The sequence below is a fragment of the Harpia harpyja genome, chromosome 15 (genome assembly GCF_026419915.1).
Source record: "Harpia harpyja isolate bHarHar1 chromosome 15, bHarHar1 primary haplotype, whole genome shotgun sequence".
NCBI lineage: Eukaryota > Metazoa > Chordata > Aves > Accipitriformes > Accipitridae > Harpia > Harpia harpyja.
In genome coordinates this window covers 20,938,504-20,962,745 of record NC_068954.1, presented here as the reverse complement: position 1 = coordinate 20,962,745, position 24,242 = coordinate 20,938,504, and the positions used below count along the sequence as shown (strand labels likewise).

The 24,242-nt window shown below is 35.2% G+C and overlaps 1 protein-coding gene across 2 annotated transcripts in view; it reads right to left on the bottom strand.

Moving 5' to 3' along the window:
* Window positions 1–9,313: 9,313 nt before the first annotated feature.
* The window catches only part of PXDN (peroxidasin), an 89,432-nt gene continuing 74,503 nt past the window's right edge, over window positions 9,314–24,242 (bottom strand). For both annotated transcript variants that reach the window (XM_052809753.1, XM_052809754.1), the window contains 4 exons: window positions 16,909–17,029; window positions 14,232–14,364; window positions 12,908–13,021; window positions 9,314–12,267 (listed from right to left, as the gene is read on the bottom strand). In XM_052809753.1, the coding sequence (XP_052665713.1) occupies window positions 12,145–12,267; window positions 12,908–13,021; window positions 14,232–14,364; window positions 16,909–17,029 (491 nt within the window). In that variant the 3' untranslated portion in view covers window positions 9,314–12,144. The remainder of the gene's footprint in view (window positions 12,268–12,907; window positions 13,022–14,231; window positions 14,365–16,908; window positions 17,030–24,242) is intronic.

Genomic DNA, 24,242 nt, shown 5'->3' with positions numbered 1-24,242 from the left:
ATCGAGAGATTAAATTAATTGCCCAAGCATGCTGAAAGCTAATCCAAGAATAAAACCACCCTGTTCCTTATCTTCAAGGCCATCCTGCCTTCAATTAACTGTTCAAGATTTAGCCAGACAATGGTTAAGAGAGGTTTTTCCCTCTTTCTGGCTTGGTCCAGAATATTTTTTAGCATCAAGATGTCAAACAGTGTTAATGTAGAATCCAGCAACTCTGGAGACAGCAGGGCCAGCAGCTCCGTTAGCCACACATCCTTTCTAACCATCCAGCAGTCCAGATGGTTTCTTTTGAGCACTTCTGATAAACAATCTCTACAAACATGTTGCAGCCAAACCCTTTTAAATTACTCATTCAAAACACAACCCATTTTGATGTGTTTAACAGCAAAACCTCCTCCTGAATTCCATTTAACTGCTTGGGCTAACTCACATCTTGACTGGAAGTGTTAAAAACCATTTCCTCTCTTTCTTATTCTAGTTTGGAGAACTAATTCTACCTCTGACAATTACTTTAAAAAAATATATATTTTAGTTACATCATTTATATAAAACGCATAAAATACAGGATATTGTATACAGACTGCAGAGTACTTCCAAACAGCACATTTCCACTTCTCAGTACACAGGTCTGTGCTGACTTCAGGTCAGGGAAACAGAATTGTAATAGAGAATAGAAAAGCCAGTTACTGAAAAGCAACTAAAATATGGATCAATATGTAAAAAATGCTTACGTTAATATCAGATACTGGGAAAAAGACTCCTAATCAGGATAATACTGTCATGTTAATATCATTAGCAAAGGAGTATACAATTTAGTAACACAGTAATAGCAACTTATCACCTAAAAAACCCCATTTCAAATACTGCACATAGTTCTTACACCATGGTATTCCTTTCACAAAGAATGGAACTTTCTAGACACTGATAAATAAATCAGCATAAAAATAAAAGCAGGTATGATGTGGTTAGATATGCTGCAATTCTTGCAAATAAGCAATTTATTATTTATTTATTTTTGTGTACCCTGAAATTAATGTTGTGGAAATTCTACCATGAACCGAACAGATGAATCTCTTCAGTTTACTTCAGGGATTATTCCCCACTTTGAGGAATTGAATAGAGTTGCTCAATGCCCAGTAACCCTTTTTCTCCTCCAAAACTGCATTCTATTTAAACCACCTCAAACAACCCCTTCCTTCCATTTTTCCAAATATTGCCTTCAAAATAACTGAATTGTTGTCTTATTTGGTCACTTCACAATGGTCATTTTCTTTTAAGCTCCCTTATGAAACCAGTCCCTGTGGTACCATAAATGTTGTTTTTCTCCCAGATCCGCCCCCTTCGACAGAATACTTTGGACAGGACTTTGGATCCTTTTTTTAGGTGTAGGGTCACCAGTGTCATGTAAGAGAGAGGCATGCGGACTATAGATGTCACTAGATAGGCGTAAGAAATACCATATGCATCATAGAAATAAGTACATGTAATCATTGCAGTCACAGAAGACTAACTCATAATAATATAAAATATTTCATAATTAAAAGAAAATACGTGTAATAAAGGAATACCATATTCAGTGGAATTTTCCTTCCTGCCTACAGCTGCAAATTCATGTATTCCGTAGAGACATTTTAACTAATTGGCTCTCAAGTTTACAAGACAAAAGGGAAGTATGGTTTTTCTGCCTGATTGCCAGAGATTTTATTCAGGGCCTGAGAGAGAAATGTTTTCATGTAAGTCATGATCCTGTGCATGCTTCCTTGGTGTGCTGTGCCAAGACTGATGTAACAAGCTTTGGGAATCTTCACTGAAGACCAAAATGTGCTGAGATCTGAGACAGCAGCCATTATCCCGACAGTCTGGCAAGGTGCCTAGGAGAATTCGCTATATCTGCTGGGAGAGTTACGGATATTCTCTAAAGAGTGAATGATTTCCTGAAATCTGGCCAAAAACACATAAGTTAGTTAGTTTTTACACGGATTTCAATTTCATTTGTAGCTAGGCACTCACAGGGATAAACCTTGTGTAATAAAATGACCTAGAAAAAAATTAAGAATTATTTTCTAGGGTAATGTCACCAAGGCTTTTATTATAAAATGACAAACCTGATGGTCTCCTGTAAAAGGAATTCCTTTAGTGAAATCCTGTCCTAAAACTGTAGTCACATACTAACTCTAGCAATCTAATTAAGAAAGATTTGTAAGTAAATTGGTTATACATGTTCCTTCAGATACTTCTCTTTTCAGGAACTGCAACTGTTCTGTTTATTCAGTTCTGTTGTACTGGGCACATGTGTAAACAAGCAAGAGTCAGGACATGGGCCTGGGAAGTTACAGAGGATAGGATTTCTTCCTAATAAAAACATATTGTTCAGTGCTGTTGTATTGACCTGTAGTAGACTGACATTATTGAAACTGATCTCCCAATCTTTTATCTTAGACACCAAATTCCTTCTCCCTCTTAACACACAAAATCCAGAGCTACAGGAATATTATTAGATTATTTGGGGTGCAATCCTGGCCCAACGAGGGTCCTTCCCAGGACCAACCATGCAGTGTTGATGACATTACCACATTGGCTTAGCAGAGACAAGATTCCAGCCCTGTCTTTTATCTCCTGTTAACAGATTTTTACGGGATTTCAGAATGAAAAAAAAGCCACCTGGCTGGAGGAAGATAGGAAGGCAAAACAGAAAATTAATGGTCCATTTAGGGAAGCAGTTTCTACAGCACTTTTGCGAGAACATACCTTATTAAAATCCTGAATCATAATGCTTGAATTTTCCATAATCCCATAGGAAAATTAAAACCCATGATTTTAAAACGGCTGAAATGAGCTGGCACAGTCATTGCTGTCAGCTTTCTTCAGACCAGACTTAGTACTACTGTCTTGTTTGCTTTGCAAGAATCTGTGACAGTAACACTACATCATTTTCTGTAAAGTCTGGGATGAACAATCTAGTTAGTTTGTTTTCTAGTAATAAGCAGTCAACCACTCAATTTTTGGTTTACAAAATAAAGGTGTGATTGTTGTGGTATTTGCATTTTCTTTTTCTATTTTGTAATACCCTTTTATTTTTACCATTTAAAGTAGTAAATAATAATAAAAAAATACCATGCAAGAAACTTTTCTGTGTATAAATATACTAATATTTCAAATAATAAATATTATGGGTTTTAAGGTGGCCATAGTTATATACTACTGCTAATCTGAATGCTTCTAGAAGACAGGTAAGATGGTTTGCAGTGTTTCTAAAGGAGAAGCAAACCCATTATCAGTAATTCTGCACAGAACAGAGAGATACTCCTTTCTATCCCCTTGCAAACAAGTAATTTTCACAAAACCCACCAAGACCGGTACTTGCAGTGTTAGTCTCAACAGAGACACCAAGGCTTGAATGAGCTCAGGTCTTCATCTGTGTCTGAATAATTTTCCAGAGCCGTGGTGGAGTTCACTGGCACTGGGAAGTTCTCACATCTGCAAACCATGGCTGTTCAGTAGGCCAATAAGGCATTTTATTTTCCAGTGGTGCAAATCCAACACTAAAATATGCAAAATTCCTGACCACAGCTATAGCTTAATGTAGCCCAAACTCTTTAAACTTCTAACATAAACATTTTCCCCAACCATATTTTTCTGCTCTTTCATAAGTGTGGGCTATACTTGTTTTAATTTAATTTAAATTAAAGACAGAACTACAGGCTGCAATACAGACAAGCTTGTGGCCTGAAAGGGAAAGGAGAGACGAGATTAGCACTAGGAACACACAACCTACACAGTGTGTTACTACAGTGTAAATCCTGACTTTCTTATCAAAGCCTCTCTCTCAAAGCTTTCATACTTTTAAATAGTGCATCAAGAGTGAAGCAAACAGCAGCAGATGGGGAAAAAAACCAGCAACTGTCACCAGACTGTTCCCTTTTGTGAATAACTTCTCACCACAGAAAGGAAGCAGCAGCTCAGCCTTTCTTTATTTTTCCTTTACTTTCTTGCTCTCTCAAGTGTGATCAGTCATACTTGGCTGATTTTTGCTACAAGGAATGTAAGAGAGGGATTCACCTGTAGCTGCATCAAAACATATATACCAGATTAAATAATTTGAAACCTTAAGTAAATTACTTTCTAAAATGAAAATTAAAATAATTACAGATAAATCTGGATTGCTTTCTTGACTGAGTTTATCTGATTAGTGTAACACAGATAAATGCAAAATCATGCATGGGAGAATAAAGAATGTGATTCCTACTAACAAAATTAGGGGCTATAAAGTAGCTAAAAGCAGCTTCAGGATCTGACTGAATTTGAATTCTTGGTGTGATATAGTGAATAAGAGTTATCAAACTGTGAATGTGCGCCCATAAAACCAGGTAGTTTTTAAAAAAAGAAATAAGAAGCATGATTTATTTTGCAAATAAAAGTGAAACTAAGGGTCAGGATGAGCAGTACAGTAGCTGAATACCTGCACATACATACATAAACTATTGTAGACTGAAATTCTTTGTGAGAGTAAGTAAGCCACTATTACAATTTACATTATGGTGATGCAGAAGTAACATTTTAAGATTTTCCGTCAAGACTGCATGTCTTTTTAAGACAGTATTGAAACACAAGACAATGTCTTAATGTAAAAAACACTGGATGAATTGAGTTTAACATGCTGTGCAGATGCTAGACAAGACTGCAGTGACTTCTCTGGGCTTTAAAAGTCTATTAATCTAGAAGCAAGAGGTAGGCGCTATGCCCCTTTTTGTCATTTCCAATGTGTGAAACCCTTGATCTTAAAAAAAGTAAAAAGTGACATGTTTTCTGAATACATCTGCAGTTCAAATGGAAAAAAATACTAGCTGCTTGTGAGGTAAGATTTGGGGTAACAATAGCATTCCACTGCAGAAAAAAGAAAGAACATAAGATGAAGGTTTTAAAATCCACATTAACATTCGCCTGCACCAGAAACAAGCTGTCATTTTCTGACCTCAAGGCAGCTATTGTTTGTTATTGCCTGAATCGATTGTTGATATAAAAGAAAATCCAAATAATCCCATGGCAATCTTTAAATACTCTCAATATAAGAGAATAGCCTGGCAACAAGTAAGGCTGTATGCAACCATGCCAAGCCAGTTCAGCTGAAAGAAAACATTTATTCCACTCCTACAATGTCTCCAGTCTGCTGCACCGCATTCAAGAAGGCCCCTTCTACAAAGCCTAATTAAAAAAAAAAAAAAAGTCTTCCTTTCCTGTGACAGCATTTGAAGTTTTAAATAAAAGCATAGGTTGCAAAATAACTCAATTTCACCCAGAGGGAGAGAAAACCCCTGATTAAAACAGCTTGAGTATTCCTTCAGCAACTGGGATTGGTCTCTATATGAAAGCTGTCACCCTTGCCTCTCACGTGTAGCAAGAAGATGGCTTTCTGCAGGAAGAGTGACTTAGGAAAGAGCAAGCCCTCAGACCGGTGTCTCCTAGCAGAGTTCCTCAGAAGTGTGAAACCTGTATTATGGAAATTCGTAACAGACAGTGCCAAATCTGGCACCCAAGCGCAGGAAAAGGACAGGGACCCCAGTATGCCCCTTTAGCTAACGTTTCTAACTGGCTGACTCTGAACCCTCCTCCGAAGCATCCCATTCAGGCCTCTAAGTAAGTCCTTGTTCACCAGCTAGGACCTGCCACTCTAAGGGGTCAGGATCATGATTTGCCCCAATAAATTTTTTGGCTTGTAGTCTTGACTTCATATTTAAGCCCCTTAGCTGTGAAAGCGTGGAGGATGAAAAAACCAAAAGGTGATCTTCACTGAAAGAGAGGCAATGCCTCAGAGTGGAGGTAAGGGACTAAAAGCCTGCTTTACTATCACTCCAGTAGCTAGTCCAATAAATGGCAAAACTGATTCCCATTCCCTGGGGGCTCTCTATTGCAGTCTAGTATATGTGTTGCTTTGGTATATTTAATGAGTTCCTATATTCCGATGAACTGTTGCATTCCGCCTGAAAAGAAAGTCACAGTACTTGATGAAATCTTTCTTTTTTTCTCCCCATTAAAACAAAGCAATAGTTTCTTTTCCTTTCTCAGGACAATTCCTGATTATGTTTTTCCCTCTGGGTACTTTTTTTCATGCTAATCTCTATGAAAAGAGACATGAAGCACTTTAGTGCACTGATCCTTCGAATGGCTGCGAGCCAGGTTAACAACAGAAAATATCTCATAAACATATAGTTATAGAATCATAGAATGGTTGGTAGAATCATGGAATGGTAAGGGGGACCTTAAAGATCACCTAGTTCCAACCCCCCTGCCATGGGCAGGGACACCTTCCGCTAGACCAGGTTGCTCAAAGCCCCATCCAGCCTGGCCTTGAACACTGCCAGGGATGGGCTGTCCACAACCTCTCTGGGCAACCTGTTCCAGTGCCTCACCACCCTCACAGGGAAGAACTTCTCCCTTACATCTAATCTAAATCTGCCCTCTTTCAGTTTAAAGCCATTACCCCTTGTCCTATCACTACAGGCCCTATTAAAAAGTCTGTTCCCATCTTTCTTATAAGCTCCCTTTAGGTTCTGGAAGGCTGCGTTAAGGTCTCCCCGGAGCCTTCTCTTCTCCAGGCTGAACAACCCCAACTCTCTCAGCCTGTCTTCATAGGAGAGGTGCTCCAGCCCCCTGATCATTCTAAGTAGGTAATGGGATTTATTTCGGCAACACAGCAACATTTTTAAAGCATGTGACTTGTGGGAATGTAAAGTTGTATCACTGAGGGAGGCATCAAATAGGCACAAACATCTTTACTGAATGCAACGATTAGGTTTATTCCTTTATCACAGGAATTGCTGTTCTGTTCGATTTCTGAATCTAAACAGAGATATTAAATTCATAGCTTTTCAGCTAAACAAAGCCAGCCAGATCTTCTTCTAACTTAGACATATTTGATCTGTATTCTGCTCTGTCTGTTACCAGGCTGGAATGCTAAAGTGCAGTGAAAGGACCATTCATAACACTGCTGGATGGACAGCAAAGATGTTGGGCAGAAAAGGAAAAGTGTGTTGGAGGCGCAGAGGTTTCCTTGCCATGTCACAGCAGGCTAAGTGTGAAAAAAGGAAAGAAAAGGAACTATTGCATGAAACTAAGCAGCCAGGATAATTGCAAAGTAACAGTCTGCTATTGCTAGCATGTCTGCTTTAAAATACGCTATTAGCAGACAACGCTGCCTTTTCATGACTCAGTACAATCTCCTGACTAGGTACATCATAACGCAAAGCTGGTTACGACAGTATTAGTATCTAGTAATTTATTACATATTTAGTAATTCATTGGTTTCCATTAATTTTAATAAGGATAATGTTGTTTCATTCCACTGGGAGCCTGACAAACTTTCAGCATGAATGAGATACGTGCATATGCTCATATTGGTATTTTTTGTTGACATATTCTATCTAACAAGCTTTTTGTCACACATCTGATCTCATTTTTTCTTGTACATAAAAAAAATTAGTGAAATGAATTCTGAAATATACTTCACAGAACCCCACATTGTAGATGGGAGATACCATGAGAGGACAGTAAACAGTCTTTCTTTCTACTGGTAATTTTATAGTTCTGTTATCCTGTATATGCAAAACATTTAATCTATTTTAACAATACAACAACAGAATAATGCAGAAGTTTTGAGAAAATTAGTCAAATATACCAGCTTTTGATACCTTATTCAGGTTTCCAAATTAAAGCCATGGAACAGTCCCAACATGTCTAAAAATCTCACTGCAAAGAATTCTGATTTGGTAAATACTATAGGAAAAAAGCATAAAACTAGTAGGGGATTAAAAAGAAAATATAAGCAAAAATATTTTAGATCATATAATGACATAACACTATGGCAGCAAAACAAAGTTACTGAGTATGGGAGGTCATTCCCTATAAAAACAACTTTAATCATACTGCGGCCAAATGATTCTTAGCTGTAATCAACCAAAAGGAATAAAAGTCAATTTACTCAGTTTATTTCAAATATAACTGAATCTTTCTCAAAATATATGAGTCCAACAGTGTTATTCTAAATGTCTAAACTTCGTGGTTTGTTTTTTTTGTTTTTTTTTTTTTAATAACTGTTAGCAAACTTCTTGGCAATTAACTGTGTTGAACCCTGGCTGTTATCTTGTTTGGACTAACAGAAAGTTATTTACTGAAACTAAACCTTCTTTTCAAATCTCTGCCTGTTTCAGTCTAATGGTAACAACAACAAAAAAAGCATGCATTACTCATCTAAGTTACTAAAAAAATGTATACCAGTACTTTGCCAAACTAATTTTATCTGAATTTGGAGAAAAAAAGTCTGATTGCCCTAAAATTTTTAGAGGATACTGACCGAACACTACTCATCAACATTTTGGAAGAGCAAGAGGATATTTCAGCAGCCGGCTGGAACACACATAAATGAAGCTATTGTAGTTCTAGATTTGCCTTATGCAATACTCAAAGTCAAACTACAGTGAGGCACAGTTAACTGCAACCTGAAAATGATTCTTAACTCTGTTAAGACTTCTTGGAGTCCATCTTTAACTTCTCCAATTTCACTGTAAGGCAACTTAGAATTATATTCATTGCAATGACACTGTATTACAAAATGCTTTACTGTATGAAGTCGTGAAGAAACAGATGACTCTTAGGTGGATCTAACAAAGGAGCTGACCCAGTGCCCTAGATATCCCGACACCTCACGAAAGGATGAGAGTAACTCATCATGTGTTCAGCAGTAATTCATATCCTGTGATGGAGAAACAAGATGAGGTAAATAAGAAGATCTCTTTTGCACAGAAGACTCATTCTGAGCTGAGATTGCATGAACCTGGATATCCACTTGTGAAACAATGTGGATAAAGAATGAATGTAGAATTAAGTGCATTGGAAGGCAAGTCATGACTGGATATATTTGAAGATGTGAAGAAGTGAAGAAAATGTGTAAGAACAGGCTGTATGTAAATATTTTGATATTCCCATAAAAAATGTGAAAAAAAATGTTCAGCACTAAGAGTTTTCAAATACACATTTGTGCTAAGAAATAAGTGTATTTTTAAATATCCTTTCTGAGTCTGCATGTATTTTTTTCCCATCACCTAGAAGAGAACAGTGAATATGTATTTTAATTCTATGTGTCATAATATTAAAGAACCTACTGAATCTACATGATTCATTAGCTCATTGCTTAGTTCTCAGATATCCTGATCATGAAAATCCTGCATAAGATAAGTAATACGGATCTTTGATAAAAGCCTACTGGAATCTTCAGCAAATAATCTAAACAAAACATGTATCGAGAAGAAATCACTTGGAATTTACTTGGAAATGTGGCCCATTTTATTTTAACTGAAAAGCATTCATTATACAGTGCAAACAGTTCTTTGGTAAATTTACTGATTAAAATAAAAACAACAAAGACTTTGTTTTAGGTAACATTAAAAAAGAAAATAAATATGTAAAATTTGCAACATATTACAGCAATATTCTCACAGTGGATACTGAGGAAATGGTCATCTAGCCATTGGCCACTGTTTCAGAAATGTTAAAATCAATGCTGATTCTGCAGACACTGCAATAAAACTGAATTAGTACAACCCATGACTGATTACATTTTAAACTGTGGATAAAGACCTGTTTTTCCTGAATGGTTTATAATCAGATGGATGGCAGAAAATAACTCAACATTACACTTGTTTAAGCATATCCAGACTCCTAAGCCCATTTTATATACCATATGAATAAACAGTGAACAACGAAGAAAACCTCCCACTTTACTCTGGAGGCTGGAAAAAAGGAACAATCAGATATAGGTACTATTTTATAATGTATAAATGGAAACTCTCTTCTCCTATACGCGGAAATCTTGAGAAAGTTTATTTAATATAAAATTGGAATAAAGAATGCAAGTAGTAACCAGCTGGATGTATTACTGCCTTATTTAACTGTTTAGACAGTTAAATTATATTTGGTTTAGCTCCGCAATCCTTCCTCTTTGAGGAATTCCTGCTATAGGTCAATGGGAGTTCCATCTGAGTTGGAATTACAGGACGAGACATGTGGTTTGGACTCTCAACAAAAGTCAACAAAATACCAGAGTATCAAAGAAATACAGGAATGACAACCTCTAGGAACCATATGATACTCAAACATGCTCGCCACACACAATTTCTAAAAGTATTAACATAGAAAATTACATAAAACATTGTATATAAAATCAATTAAAATATTCTTAAAAATATAAATTGTAGTTCCATGTGTACCTCTACCACACACCTTTAACACACCACTCACGTGTACATATTGCTCCTACCATAGTATGAAACAAGTTTCTGTAGTAAGGTTTAAAGATACACCAAAGTTTGAGTGTGTGTCATGGTATCAGTTTATCAAATTAGAAATTATTAATGTTAGTAATCAGAGAAATTATGTGCCAAAATATTATAGTGGAACTCTTATTGCTGTGCTAGGTTAGTTATTAGATAGGTATTTGATCTACCATGCAATAATTAAGTATTCAGTCTGTTTGCATAATCTGAAATGTTTACGATGAGAATGTTTAATTTTGTGCAGATTTCTTTGATACCCAAATCTCTGTTCCCTAAATTTGAATAATAAACTCAGAAGGCAGTAAACTACATAACTAAAGAATAGCTCTGGTTCTAGTTAGTCCTGACTTAGGACTTAAGGACAGACAGAGCCATAAATTCTAACATATTAAGTATTCAGGGAGAGAATCAATTCTGAATAAACACAAAAAAGCTGTAAAATGAGGTATGATAGTTGTCCTTCACTGAATATAATATGTAATTCCTGGTCAAAAATGTGCAGTTTATATTCTAAAAAGTACACAACTTTGAAATGCTAGTGTAGACATATACTCTATAATGTTGAACATTTATTAAATGGGAAATAAAGTCCATTGGCAGACCATTTTTAACATGAATGATAAAAATATTGAGGTAAAAATATATATGCATTAGATGAAACTGGAAAAAACCTAAAATATCAAATACCTTGTCAGAAAAAGTAGTCAATCCACAATTAATCATGATGCTTGAATTTGATTGTTCTTTTTTTCAACAAACAGTGCCACAATATAATCCGGAACATATGTCGATTGACAATATGCACAATGAATCAGTAGGAATCTTTGTACACAAAATGGCATGTGACATCTTTTCACATTTTCAAAACAGGGCCATACAAATACGGTGAGCTGATCCGAGCTCAAGAGAAGCATGCTTTAAAACTGGACTGGATGGTCATGTTACAATGATTTAAAATAAATGAAACGAACAAAAAAAAAAAAGGTTGCCAAGCAATTACATATGTTTTGACAAAAAGGATTATGTTCATTTTAAGATCAAATGCTACTCTGTCACATATGTTTTCCTAGAATGAGGAACACTGTCAATTACATCCGTAATATACATTCAGTTGCTTTTTGTATCTTCCAATTACATTTATTTTTATTGCCTTACTAATTCTAGTTTTTTCAGTTTGAAAATTTTGATTAATTTTGCTCCTTGAATTAATGAAAGAACGTTGAAAGGTGTCATGTAGTTTTCTTTATTTCCTTGCTGGCCCAGCCGCAGAAATGATAGTGTGATTCAACAGAATTTCCATGCACAGGTGTTTGCAGAAACTGGCCCTCTATGGCATTGCTTTGGGCACAGTGACCTTGTGTTTTCCTTTTCCCTGCATTTACTAAATAATAACAAAGAGCTAAATATCAAGTCAGACTGGTACTGAAAAGGGATAGAAAACTTTTAATGTTGCTAATTAAAGATAGGAAACAAAGTGTTCATTTTAGAGTAAGTCCTAAGCCCAGTCATTTTGGGTACCTAAAACTACCTGACAGTGTTCTCTTAAAGTAGCACCAGTTTGAGTTTGTCTAACCTGAGAAGTTTAACACACAATTAACTTTGACCTGTTTGCTAATTTCCCTTTCATTAATTTTTGCATTGTGATTACCTTCATGGGCAGAAAATAAAATGATACATTATGTTATACTGTTACAGCACCATTAGAATATTGTAAATCTTCATTTCTTGCTGTTGTTAAGACTGTAGTTACCTGGTTTTGCCATCAGCAGGCATCAATATGATTTGAGGAGTATGCACCCTAAATTCTTAAAAAGCAGACTTATGGCTTCTTTTTATTGATATTTTGTTTTAGGCAGACTGGACAACAATCTCCTTTAACCTTCACAGGTGCTTCGCAGTCAGCCGGCGGGCATGATTCTACAAAACAGGTAATCTGACCAACCTGTGTCAGCAAAAAAAGTAACAAAACCAGAACGTACTTAGCTACATGTTCCAAACAAGAAATAGCTTTTTCATATTATTGAAGAACATGTTCCCATTCATCCTCTCTAAGATCTTGGCTACTATGATTAACTCCACGTAGTTTATTTCAGCATAAACTTATATTGAGAAGGCTCTTTGTATTATACCATCTTTAATGGAGCAGTATACCATTTTATCTAATGCTGAGGCATGAAACTCTGGGATACCAAGTACTGACGTATTTCTTTTACTACCTTTTAAAAAATCTCACCATGGTAAAAGAAAATTAAAATCTAGCTCTAAGTTAGATAAGCTTTTATTGATTTTTATGCATTTTAGTAGAGTTTTTAAGAAGTCTCTCACTTTGCAGTTAATTTTGCCAGTGCAACTATACATCAGTGAAAATGGAGATATAATAAAAGTATATAAAGGCTGGATTGAAAACCAGTGTCAAGGGCAGTGATACCTGAACAATATTTTTTGCACCAAATAACTGAAGATCCTTAAAAAAACAATTAGCAACTATTACCCAGAAATTAGCAGGCACAAAACTGGAACTGCTGTTTTAGCAGCAGAACCTAATATAATTTCTATCTCAGAACGGATTTCTGCATACTTACTTTGCATTCACACACAGTACAAGGGTCCCTTTTCCAGGTTTCATTGCTGGAATATGATTTACCCTTTTCATCAGTGCAATCAGTTTTACTGAGACGCGATTCAAGTTTTTTAATCTGAAAACATTAAAAAAAAGTTAACTGAATCAAAGAAAGGTTTTTATTTGTGCAAGGTATTCTGTCTTTTCTCTTATGCTACATAATCCATGATTAATACTTGTCTGGGTTTTTCTTCTCACTACTTAGTTTTCATAATGTTAAAAGATTGGAAACAGGTAATACGTATGGAAACAGCCTTTCAAAAGAAAACTAACATCTTTCCATTGGAATATAAAACTAGAGCATACAAAGAGAAGCAAACTAGATGTGACATATACGGAAAGACAAACCTAAACTTTCAAAAATGTCTGAATGTAAAGGGGGTGAAATAAAAAAACCCAAACCTTAATTAAAAATGTGTGTTTGGATTTTTTACTATCTCTATTTTTTTCCTAATGATGAAAAAAAGGAGTTACATGATTATTTTATCTTGCTGATTGTGTGCTTCTTGGAAACAGTAATTAGGAAGGCACAGTTTTTAATAATCCGTCAGTCTTCTTTACATCCAACAAAGACAAAAGAACTGACTGAAATGTAGTAAGTCTTAACATAGCATTTCCACTGTCAAAATGGGAGCACTGAAGATGAGTACAACAATGATGACATAATACCATCAAAGATCAAATCAAGTTACTATGCAAATAAATATATGATTTGTATCTAGAAATTACATGGAAAAGCTGCAAACATTTTGGCCTACTTTGGATTTTTCTGTCCTGTATGGTATACATTTTCAAAATGGAATTCCACTATGGCTGAGTGATTCTGAATAAGAGTTTCTTTATGCCACATTGTAAAAGTCTTCCTTAAGCGATCTAGACCTTAACTATGTTTATAGCTGTAGTCTGGCATATTACTTCTTATGAAGTCTACATTTTAATCACAGTTTTACATAGATTCCATACATTTCAGGTAGGAAAAAAAGATTTTATTAACTCTACAGACAAATTTTTAGAGAAAGACTAATTCTATGTTTAGTATACAATGGTTACACAAGGCTTCAGGTTCAAAAGTCAAGAGGGTCTAATTGTAGAATATTTCAGTAAGATTTCAAAAGAACATAGAAATAAAGAATAACACACCATGTTCTGTGTTGTGTTTTGTTTGAGATAATATGTGGTGGGTTTTGGTTGCAGTGGATGTCTAAATATTAAAAACATAAGAGTGATGTTAGGAAAACATTATAAATTAAATCTACAATTAGAAACTATCCATTATAGCACCTTACCTGGTTTCTGAGGCTTGAAATAGTTTTTTGCATTTCCAAAACGAATTCTTTGAAGTCATTCACTGCGGGCACGTTTGTATTTTCATTAGATGCTGATGTGGCATTACGAAAATATTTACTCTGTTTCACAGAGCTGCAACAAATGAATGCCAAGTCAGGATATTAATCTAACTCATTTTTATTTGGCTAGATATTTTAGAATACTTAGCAAAAATGTAAAAGAAGAGCAACCAAAAAATGTAGGAACTGTATGAACGACAACAGCACACGAGACCCACTGGTGCTGAAGACAGACTCAGGTCAGGTGAGCTGTGGATTCTTGTTAATATCACTAGCAACAGGGAATTTCTTCTACTTAGAAAAATAATGTATGTATTTCATGCAGGGGGATAAACAAAGTCGTCATCAGTGACACTGTAGAGTATCACCTTAAATTCACTGAGATCTCTCCTGAGCCTCCAATATGAAAGCAGACAAAAGTGAGTCTTAAAAAGTGTTACTTCCAAACATGAAATTCACATTTCGCATTCAGATTCATAGCTTCTCCCTCTATACGCCCATTAGCAAAGCATGTCTTTAAAGAAATATGACTTTAAGAAGGAAAAAGTTGGTTTTTATAAATAAATGAGAAGTACTTTTAGATATGAACATGTTCCTGTGTCCCATTTTAACTAACAATTTGAAATCAATACTGATTATCGTACACAAGATCTACAGTCTTTTGTCTATAGCACTTTCCAGCTGTTATCTGATAAGAGATGTACAAGACTGAATTGCGTTAATCAATTCAAACTGTTGAGGGGCAACAGTTATCAAAGGAACTGTCCATAACTAATAATATATTATTTGGCACCACTTAAGAAAACATGTATTCAAATATTATTTGGCACCACTTAAGAAAACATGTATTCAAAATCAAGGGTAACACTAATTACTAAAGTCACTTATTACATTAAGATCCTTGAATCCACACAAGCATTCCTGTTTTGTTAGCATGCCTTCTCCAGAGCTAAGAGATACCCAAAGAATGAACTGGCAAAGAAATCCTCTCTCATGTAATAGGGCTCATGATATATAATCTTCTTGCATAAATTAAAACAGCACTTATTGGCAGGTGTTCAAGCTACTTAGTTTCCCATAGTTTTTCATCTAAATTAAAGAAAAAGAACTCTAAACAACATAACATGCCAAAATTCAATAAACCAGCTGCTATTGTACAACAAAAAGTTTAATCTTCCCCACCTGCTCAAGTTATTGAAAATGAGAAGAAAAAAATGAGAAAAAAATCTTCTCATCAAAATGCAATTTAAATACAACAATGAGCATGAGAGCTGGTGAGAATGTTAAAGGACTGAGATTGCCTTAGCTTTATTTAAGCTATAAATAAAGTATCGTAACTTTACTATTTTGTAGTCCTAATTAGTAATTGGACTGTTGTAGATTTTTGAGCTTCATTTCTGAAACACAGTCAAACAGCAAGTTAACGAAAACAAGCTGCTTCTCAGATACAAGTGTTTCTTTTTTCTTGCTTTCATTTTTATTTAAACCCTTCTACAGTTTTAGAATTATGGGACTAGCATCTTTAAAAAGTGAATTGCTGTTTTGTAGGTTTAAAATCTTATAACACATCATTTGCAAACATCCTTCTTCAAGGATTACTTCAAAAGAACCTTTCTTTTTCTATTGTCTATAAATAAGCTTATACTTAGCTGCTGTCTTCTCTTGTCTAAAATCCTAAACACTTCAAGGCTCTGTTACTTTAGGACAGCTTCCTATCAATTAAGTGAAATACAATGGTGGTGTTTCTTCAGTGCTGTAACACTCACATGAGTATTTGAAGCTGCTGAAATAAATTTACCTGTCTAATTATCTGTGTAGCTGCTTTCCTTCCCAGAGTGGGTAGACTACCTGGTCATCTCAATCAAGTAGATAATTTTCTTTGCTAAAAGAACACATGCTATATGGAAAGAGCTATAATACAAGAGAGTCTCAAATTCACTCCTCATGAAGGATCTTTACAAGAAATATTTGGTCTGAGCAGAACTAATTTCATTTCACTAATTCATAGATAAGTTTTGATTCCCTGGAAATTGCAGGGACCCTGTGCAGTTGATCATTTGTGACTGACATTGTGATTTACTTCCTTGCTACAGTATTTTGAGGATTAGGGAGTTCTAAACAACATTGTCTGTAGCACTACTGTTCTCCATTCCTGCTCTGAGTATTTTGGTACTAGAAGCAATCCCTACCATTATCACAAATTTTTATGCTAGCGTTATGAACATTTGGTTTCATCCTATTTCTACAGGAGGCCCTAGCAGTTCCAAGGAGGAAAGGAAATAATTTAGTTTGGTTACTGCAGGCACAGTAGGAATGCAGGATTCCAAATCCCCCAAATTATGCTTCATCACTCAGTTTTTTCATGAAAAGCACAGGAAGAACAAAAGCACTATACTATGTCACTCACAAAGAGTCTTACACAAATCTGAGCTTGAAAAAAAAAGTGGTTTACTGTTAGCAGCTATGCAGAAGTGTCAGAATGAGATACATCAATCATAAACTTAAGAAAGCAGACACTGGGAAAAAAGTGGTATGCACTTACAAAGAAATCATTCAGTTTCATTCCATTTTGAAAACAAATGTTTTTTCATACTTCTTTGAAAAAAAAAAATCTCACCTTACTGTTTTGGACATTTTCATTTTCTTTAAGGGCTTGTCCTCCTGAAAGCTGTAATCAAGAGAACGTCTTCCCCGAAAGTGATATGAAAATGCATTAAACTGTCCTCTAGTTCTACAGTCTGAAATTAGACAAGAAATTACGCATTATAAACTACATAATTCAGCAGTTATAATATTAATATGGTTTTACAGTGTCTTCTGAATTGGCAAAGGCAATTCATACATTCAGTCTGATCCCTCTGGAATCAGTTTGATGGCAGCTGAACATGTCTCAGTGATACAACATTTAAGCCAGCTAGATGCAGAGAATTTGGTTATTCACAGACCAGCTTTTTGGTATGAAACAAAGGAATAAAGATTATTTTCATAAATATATCAGTGCTACTTCAACTAATCTTTTTAATTCTGAAATCTCCACTCTCTTTACTTTTAATTATTTTCTGCTTTTGGAGTGGGGTAGTTACATATGGACGAAAACAATGACAGAAAAAACAGCCTGTTGCTACCTCATCTATTCCAGACATTATTATTTGTTATTTTTGGCATCTGAAAGAGAATCGTTAATTAAATCCTGGAGAACATTTGCAGACACACTTTACTGGCTGACCAGCCCTACTTCCAAATTTGAGGGATTTGAAGGTATCACCAGTCACTTAGACCCTAAGATACTTTCCACCACAGAGTGAAAATCTCAAGCCTGAGAATAATCATGACAGAAATCTTCTCCTAAGATCCTAAGAGGATGTCTTCACAGGATGAAGTATGTCTCTTCTTCAGTTCACTTTATTTAGCCTTCCAACACACCAAGTGAGTATTTGGAAGGCGTCCCATTTCAAAAAGGAAAACAAAACAAAACTGCAACAGCACTTTGGAGGGTAGACAATGAGAAAATAGAAGTTTTCTCATCTCTGTTCACAGAAGCTTTAAAACAAAAAGTTATAATGGGCCAAGCTGCAGCAGAAACCAACAGCATGTTCAACTGTTAGAAGCAAAGAGTCTGCTAAGAAAACAGAAGGGAAAACTGAAATACAGAATGCCATGGACATAGCCCAGCTGAGTCTGGTATTAGCAGAATGAGCCATGAAAGCACCTGAACAGGGGAAGAAGTCATTTTCCCTAATGTTTCTCTTAACTTGCACCAGAACAAATTTATTCAGAAAGTCGTTAACATTTTATACAGTATTTTTCTGGAATTTAGCAGTAGCTATATCAAATACCTAAAGTATTAACATGAATTGTTGCACAAGTTGCAAGTCAATGAAAGAGCCTCAAAACACTGTTGAGCTGAGCTATTTGAGAAACAAATGTAAAGTTGCTCTGTGATTATACAAAAATAAGTATCTTGGACTACTTTTAATTGTATTGGACTTTTATTTGAATTAGACTGTTACAATTGCCCTGTTAGGAGAAACTTAGTTTGTCCATGGCTTTATATCAATTAAGACAGGAAAAAAAAAAAAGACTAACAACAACAAAAAAGTACTGATTGATTTTCAGTACAAAACCAATACCTACAGATCATTCTTGAACACAATTTATCCACAATTCTCCTTCCCTTTTCTCTCCTTGCAGCTTGTCCCATTCTTGAGTAAATTTACTACCTTCTTTCTATAATAACAGCACCACCAAAGAACTAGATGACATTTACTGCCAGCATATTGTTCATTCTTCTTGTGTGTTCTGCTGTTTTTCACACAATCTTCTTGCTGTGCACTCAGAAACTAAGCTCTTTCAGACGGGAACAGACTGCTGTGTCTAAGATGCTTGGCATGAAGGCATTTTTGATCATCCTTAGACACTTCTGTATTTAATATAGTGAGAAAGGGAGTCACACTCTGAAGGGCCACTGGAGAAAGAACTAGTTTCGGTCAGAGCAATTTTTTTCTTAAAGCAATCTGTTGCTTAAAGTTTTCCTGAGCGTCATAGACATTTTAGTTTCTCTTGGAAGCAATTTGTGAAAGGTTTCTGCTATCCTCCTTTGTTTAATAACTGCTAAGGTCATCTTGCATAATATAGATTTTTTTTTTTTTTTGGTACAATAACACAACGGCCCATTGTTTTTTTATTCCTAGGTTGGTTTTTAGAAACAAAGGTCTGATATCCTGGGACAGTTTTATCACCTTAAACTAGTAAATATGAGAACCATATGTTCAGTGGCAGCTTCAAGTACACAGACCTGACATTTCTATAGTTTTTAAAGACTCAAATATCTCAACTTGCCAAATGAACAACTCTTGTTTTTCGTTTCTGTTTCAGGTACGAGGTAGAGGACTGTCACTGCTGAGAGGTGCAGGACAGAATGCTCTAGTTTTCAGAAAGCCCAAACCATGAAGAATACCTTAGCAGTAGTAGTAAGTGAGAAAAATGAGCCTTAAATTCTGCTTTTTTCAGCCCACCCCAAATTTCCCCAAATTAGCTATACCCAGTCCAATTCATTTTCTGCACAAAAGCTGAATGTTTAAAAGCAACCTAAGAATTCTTTTTCTCTATGGACAATATTTTCTTCCAGAACCTAGGTATTGTTACACTGCAAGTGTGAAGATAATCCATTTGTATATGGAAGCCATGTTCACATCTTCAGAAAATACCCTGTTTCCCACAAGGTTTTAAAAATGCATCTATAGTGTAAATTGGATAGAAAACCCCCTGACATTTTGAAGTATTGAGCACTCTTAATTCCCAGTGAATCACCTCTCAAAATCTGGGTCAAGGAGTATTAATCTAACAGTAGATTAAACCAAAACAACTTGAGAGACTAAGGGAATGTGACAAAAAGCACATATAATGTAACTATTGCTTCTATTTGATAATACTTCAATTCTCTGATATTTATTGTACTGAATTAAGTTGCTGTTACTGTAAGCATTTGTATGTATCTAAGAACTCCTAGTCATGCCAGTAGGAGCAGTAAAAGGGAGGAGAAACATTGAAAATATCTGAAATGTCAAAAGATTTTTTTGAGCAGATGTTTTCACAAAGCAGCTACTTAAAAATTACACAACATAGGAAAAAGACATTTCACCCCAAATGAAGCCCTAACTCAAAATAGCTGGTTTTGCTGTTGCTAAATAAGCCACATCCCTTGACATTACACTGCACCTCTTCATTTCTTCTGTTGAATAAGATAAATTAAATAGCAGCAAAAAATGTAATATGTTGGTCTAAAATCCAACACTGATCTGCTCAGATTGAAACAGGTGCACTTTGCATAAACATTATTTAAACATCTGGACAAAAATAATGGTATAGAAGGTAGAAGATAAAGTGACAACCCAGACTGTCATCTCCCAGCTGATATACTGGGGAATTCTAATAACAAAGATGTTCTCTGTAGTTGACCTCAAAGCTCACAGACTGATGCTACCAAAACTAGAATGCTCAGGCATCGTTGGAAAGCAAATATCCAGATATTTTACAGAACATGACTATATAAATTGTTAATATATGGCTAATGGTAGCCTAAAGACATTTAAAAACATATAAACAACATTAAAGACATATCATGTCTTCGTGGTCTGAATAGGTTTTGGACAGCCTGCAGGAAGACAAAGGAGAGCTATTAGGTTCTTGACACCAAACGAAAGCAAATCCAACCTCCCCAGCAGAAAAATTAAACAGGACTAGTTAGAAAATTTTGCAGATCAAAACCATGCCTCTTTTGGAATATAAATATCAAAGACCAGTGAGAAAAAATAATTTCAGACAGACTGAAAATCCACAGAAATTTGGAAATTTGAAAAGTGAGGACACTAAGAACTGACCTGCCCATTAGACTGTGAAGGTATCTGGCTTAGAAAGGCAGTGACAGTCCACAGGGAAGAAAGAAATCCTCCAACTGCCTAGTTTTGCAGAAATCACCCAGACACCTCCAGTAGGACCCTTTCTTACCCATGTTTCCTTTACAGTCAATGGACATTGACACAGGAAGAAATTGCAGCCTGAATTGTCCTCTAGAGGCATCTCTTTCTCTACTGCCTGCAGCGGGACTTCGACAGGCTGGGATCTTCGATCTGGGGACTCATTCAGGAGTTTGGGTTCAAACACAGTGACTGACAGCCTATTGTTTCCCTGTCGCTTTTCACTATGGATGGCAACTACTGGCATGAGACCCCTGGTAGCAAAGACAAAGCAATGCCATAGATTAAGTCTCCTTATTTTGAGTTTATGAATTAGAACTTTATTCTACTGATCATGGATACCTGAAAAAGTTAAATATTCTTGGGTTGGATGAAATATAAATAAAAATACTGATTCTCTCAATAAAATTTGTAATCAAACAGAAATGTTGCACTATATTATATGTACTTCTGTTCAAAGAAAAAAGAATGTAATCCTTAAAATTACAGACTACAGAACTTTATTTTAGTAGCCTGGCATAGTCTGAATTGTTACTGAGATAACAGATACCATCCTTAAATATAAATTTAAATGTAAAAAGATACATTTGATTGTAGAAAGCAAAAATAAATTTGACGTGACAGAAGCAAACCACAAGATCTGTGTAAAGAGAAAACATGTTCAGGCATAAATTGCATCATTTTGGTGTTTTGAAGAGTTCTTGGTAAACAATCTCCACCGTCACAAAAGATCTTGCAGTCTCACACTGAGACTGCTGTTAACATTTAAAAATGTTAGTCTTCCACAACATTTAGTGCTTAGCCCAGTGTTGCTTAGTATTTTCATTGAAGATAAAAGGGCAAAATGAGAAGTGCATAATAAGATATAATACTAGAAGTAAAAGCCAGATGATTTTTAACTTTGAATAAAGCACAACTGTTAAAACAAATAGTTGATAGCTTTCTAGAAGCAATGCTTAAATCAAAGAGATTAATGTCATCAGAACAGAAACAACAGATGGCATAATTTTTGGTCTGGTCTTAAAATGCAGGAGTTTACAAATATAGGTCTATACTACTGGAAGACCATGTATAAATGCACTCAGATTAAGAATGTGTCTTAACTCTTCTAATGAAATTCAGTGGGACTTAAACATGTTTAATCATAACTTGTATAAGGCTGTTTTCCTGAATTAAACAAAAAAGAACAGTATCTGATACAGGAGATACTTCGGTTGCTTACTGAGAACCAGTTAAGAAAAATCATCTTCCTAAATCAGTTTACGCTGATGAGGATGACTTGCATCTTGTCTGAATCACTTCCTCCTGGGTCATTGTTTGACACAAAACAAAAGGCTAAAGAAATTTTTCATTTTGATTTACAAAAAAAGAAGTGTGAAACTTTTAAAGACTCACAATGGAAAACATTTCAAATGTACATATTTGGAGTAAAATCATGTTTCTATTTAAGCCAGTATGTCCTTGCACTTAATTTCTAGTCTTTTTTTTACATAATTAATCTCACAAAATTATTTGGCATAACGGTAACAGTATGCTTATATTCGAGGGAAGAGAGGTTTATTGTTTCGGTGTTTTGGGTTCAGAACTGAGATACAATGTCAGTAAGAGTAATCATGGAAGCATACACTGAGTACTTAAAAAAAAAAAAAAAGTCTTTTTTTGTACTAGAGAGCCTGAAAAAAGCACCAAAAGTTTCTTGTTTGGAAAATCTGAAGCTTGGATGCTCTTTGCTCAAGTAAAGAGCCGCAGTAAATCTGCAGTAAATCCTCACCATCTCTGACAAGACAAAGAAAGGTAGAAAGTGAAGGAAACCAGAAGAAAAACTTGTGTACCTCAGTGGAATACCTTCTTCTTCCCACCATAAACTAGTAATTCTGTTGTATGACTCGTTAACTGGAATCTAAAGGTAATCTGGTATTGTTATTATAAAAAGCAATAATGCTCTGCTTTATAAGAAATAAATACTAGCTTTACTCAAGAAATCTAAGAAGTAGCTTTTTGTAACTAAGAGGTTTTTCTATTCTTCATATGGAAAAGTATTTTGACTTGAACAAAACAGGAAGGATAACAAAAACAGATGTGGTTTTTAACCAAGCTGAAACAGCTGAACATATGGGTCACTTATTAAACATACATAAAGTGCAATGAACACTATTCTGTATTCTAAATTTTAACTTAGGATAATTTTAATTATAAAATAATCAGAAGTATTTTAAATGTGGTGAATGGTTTAATTTTTTTTTCTTTTTAATAATAAATTAAAAGAAATAAAACCCCCAGAATGTATCTAACTTAAAGTAAATGCTGGTCCTGGATGTACGTTGTGTATGCCCCCCACTTCAGACTAATGGTGAGTCCCTAGTGCCACAGAATGAAAGAAATTTTTTAAATTAATTGCTTACACGTGGATTCCCACAGAAAACATCACACCCCTTCATCCACGTAAGAAAGCAGTTCAAGCCATGCATACTTCGTTTTTTCTTCATTAACCTTTGCACAGACTTCAAGAATTCAGAAGGGGATACAGATAGGCAATTTTTTAAAGAACATTAGTTATTTACCCTTTCTTTTGCTTGGCCATTGTCTAACTACTGCATCCAGTAGTACTCTCTGGTAGTAACATTCCTGAATAAAAATACAAGCTAGGCTGTTGAATGGCTGAATACTCTAAAGACTTTCCAAAGATAACATCTGCTCTAGAAGGCTCAGTGATAACATAACATTTAGAGAATCAACACATAATTTCTCAGAACAGCTTTACTATTTTTCCAAATTGATATAATTAATGTATTTGTGAAACTGTCTGTCAAGCTTCATGAACCATGGCAAAGTGAACTTATCCTGAACTGGTAGAATATGATTTATTTGCTTATGATAAAGCATTTGAAGAGTGATAATTGATTTTCTCTCAATGCTTCTGGCATATGTCAGGGTTATTTTGAAGAGATTCTGGGAGACTTTGTATTAAAATTACAATGTGTCAACCATATCTAGAGTTTTATAAGCTATTATCATCTATTTGGGAATGGCAAAGCTGGTAAATATTGTTTAAAAAAATCTGAACAACCTAAAAAACAACCCTGGTAAAAATTAGAGTAAGACCTGAATGAGATGATATCAGGAGGGAATTGTACATTTCATTGAAATCTAAAGTATTTATTTCTCCTAGTCTTACACAGATAACTGACATTTTGAACCAAGTATTCCAAGGAAGAATTTTCTTAGACAGTGGTTTAAAGAGTTATTCACTGGACAAGACAATACAATAGTCAGTTTAAAAGCTAAATTGTGCAGTATCTTTGAATAGTAAATCTCCATCTACTTTTTTCATTTTTAATGATACCTGAGCTTGTTCTCGTGGTAAAGTCACTAGTTAGAATCCTTCCCAAGTATTTACTGTATCTGTACCAGGTTGAAGGGACATCCTCCATCAGTTTACCCTTTAACTACTGCCTTAAATTCTGAGCTATATCAC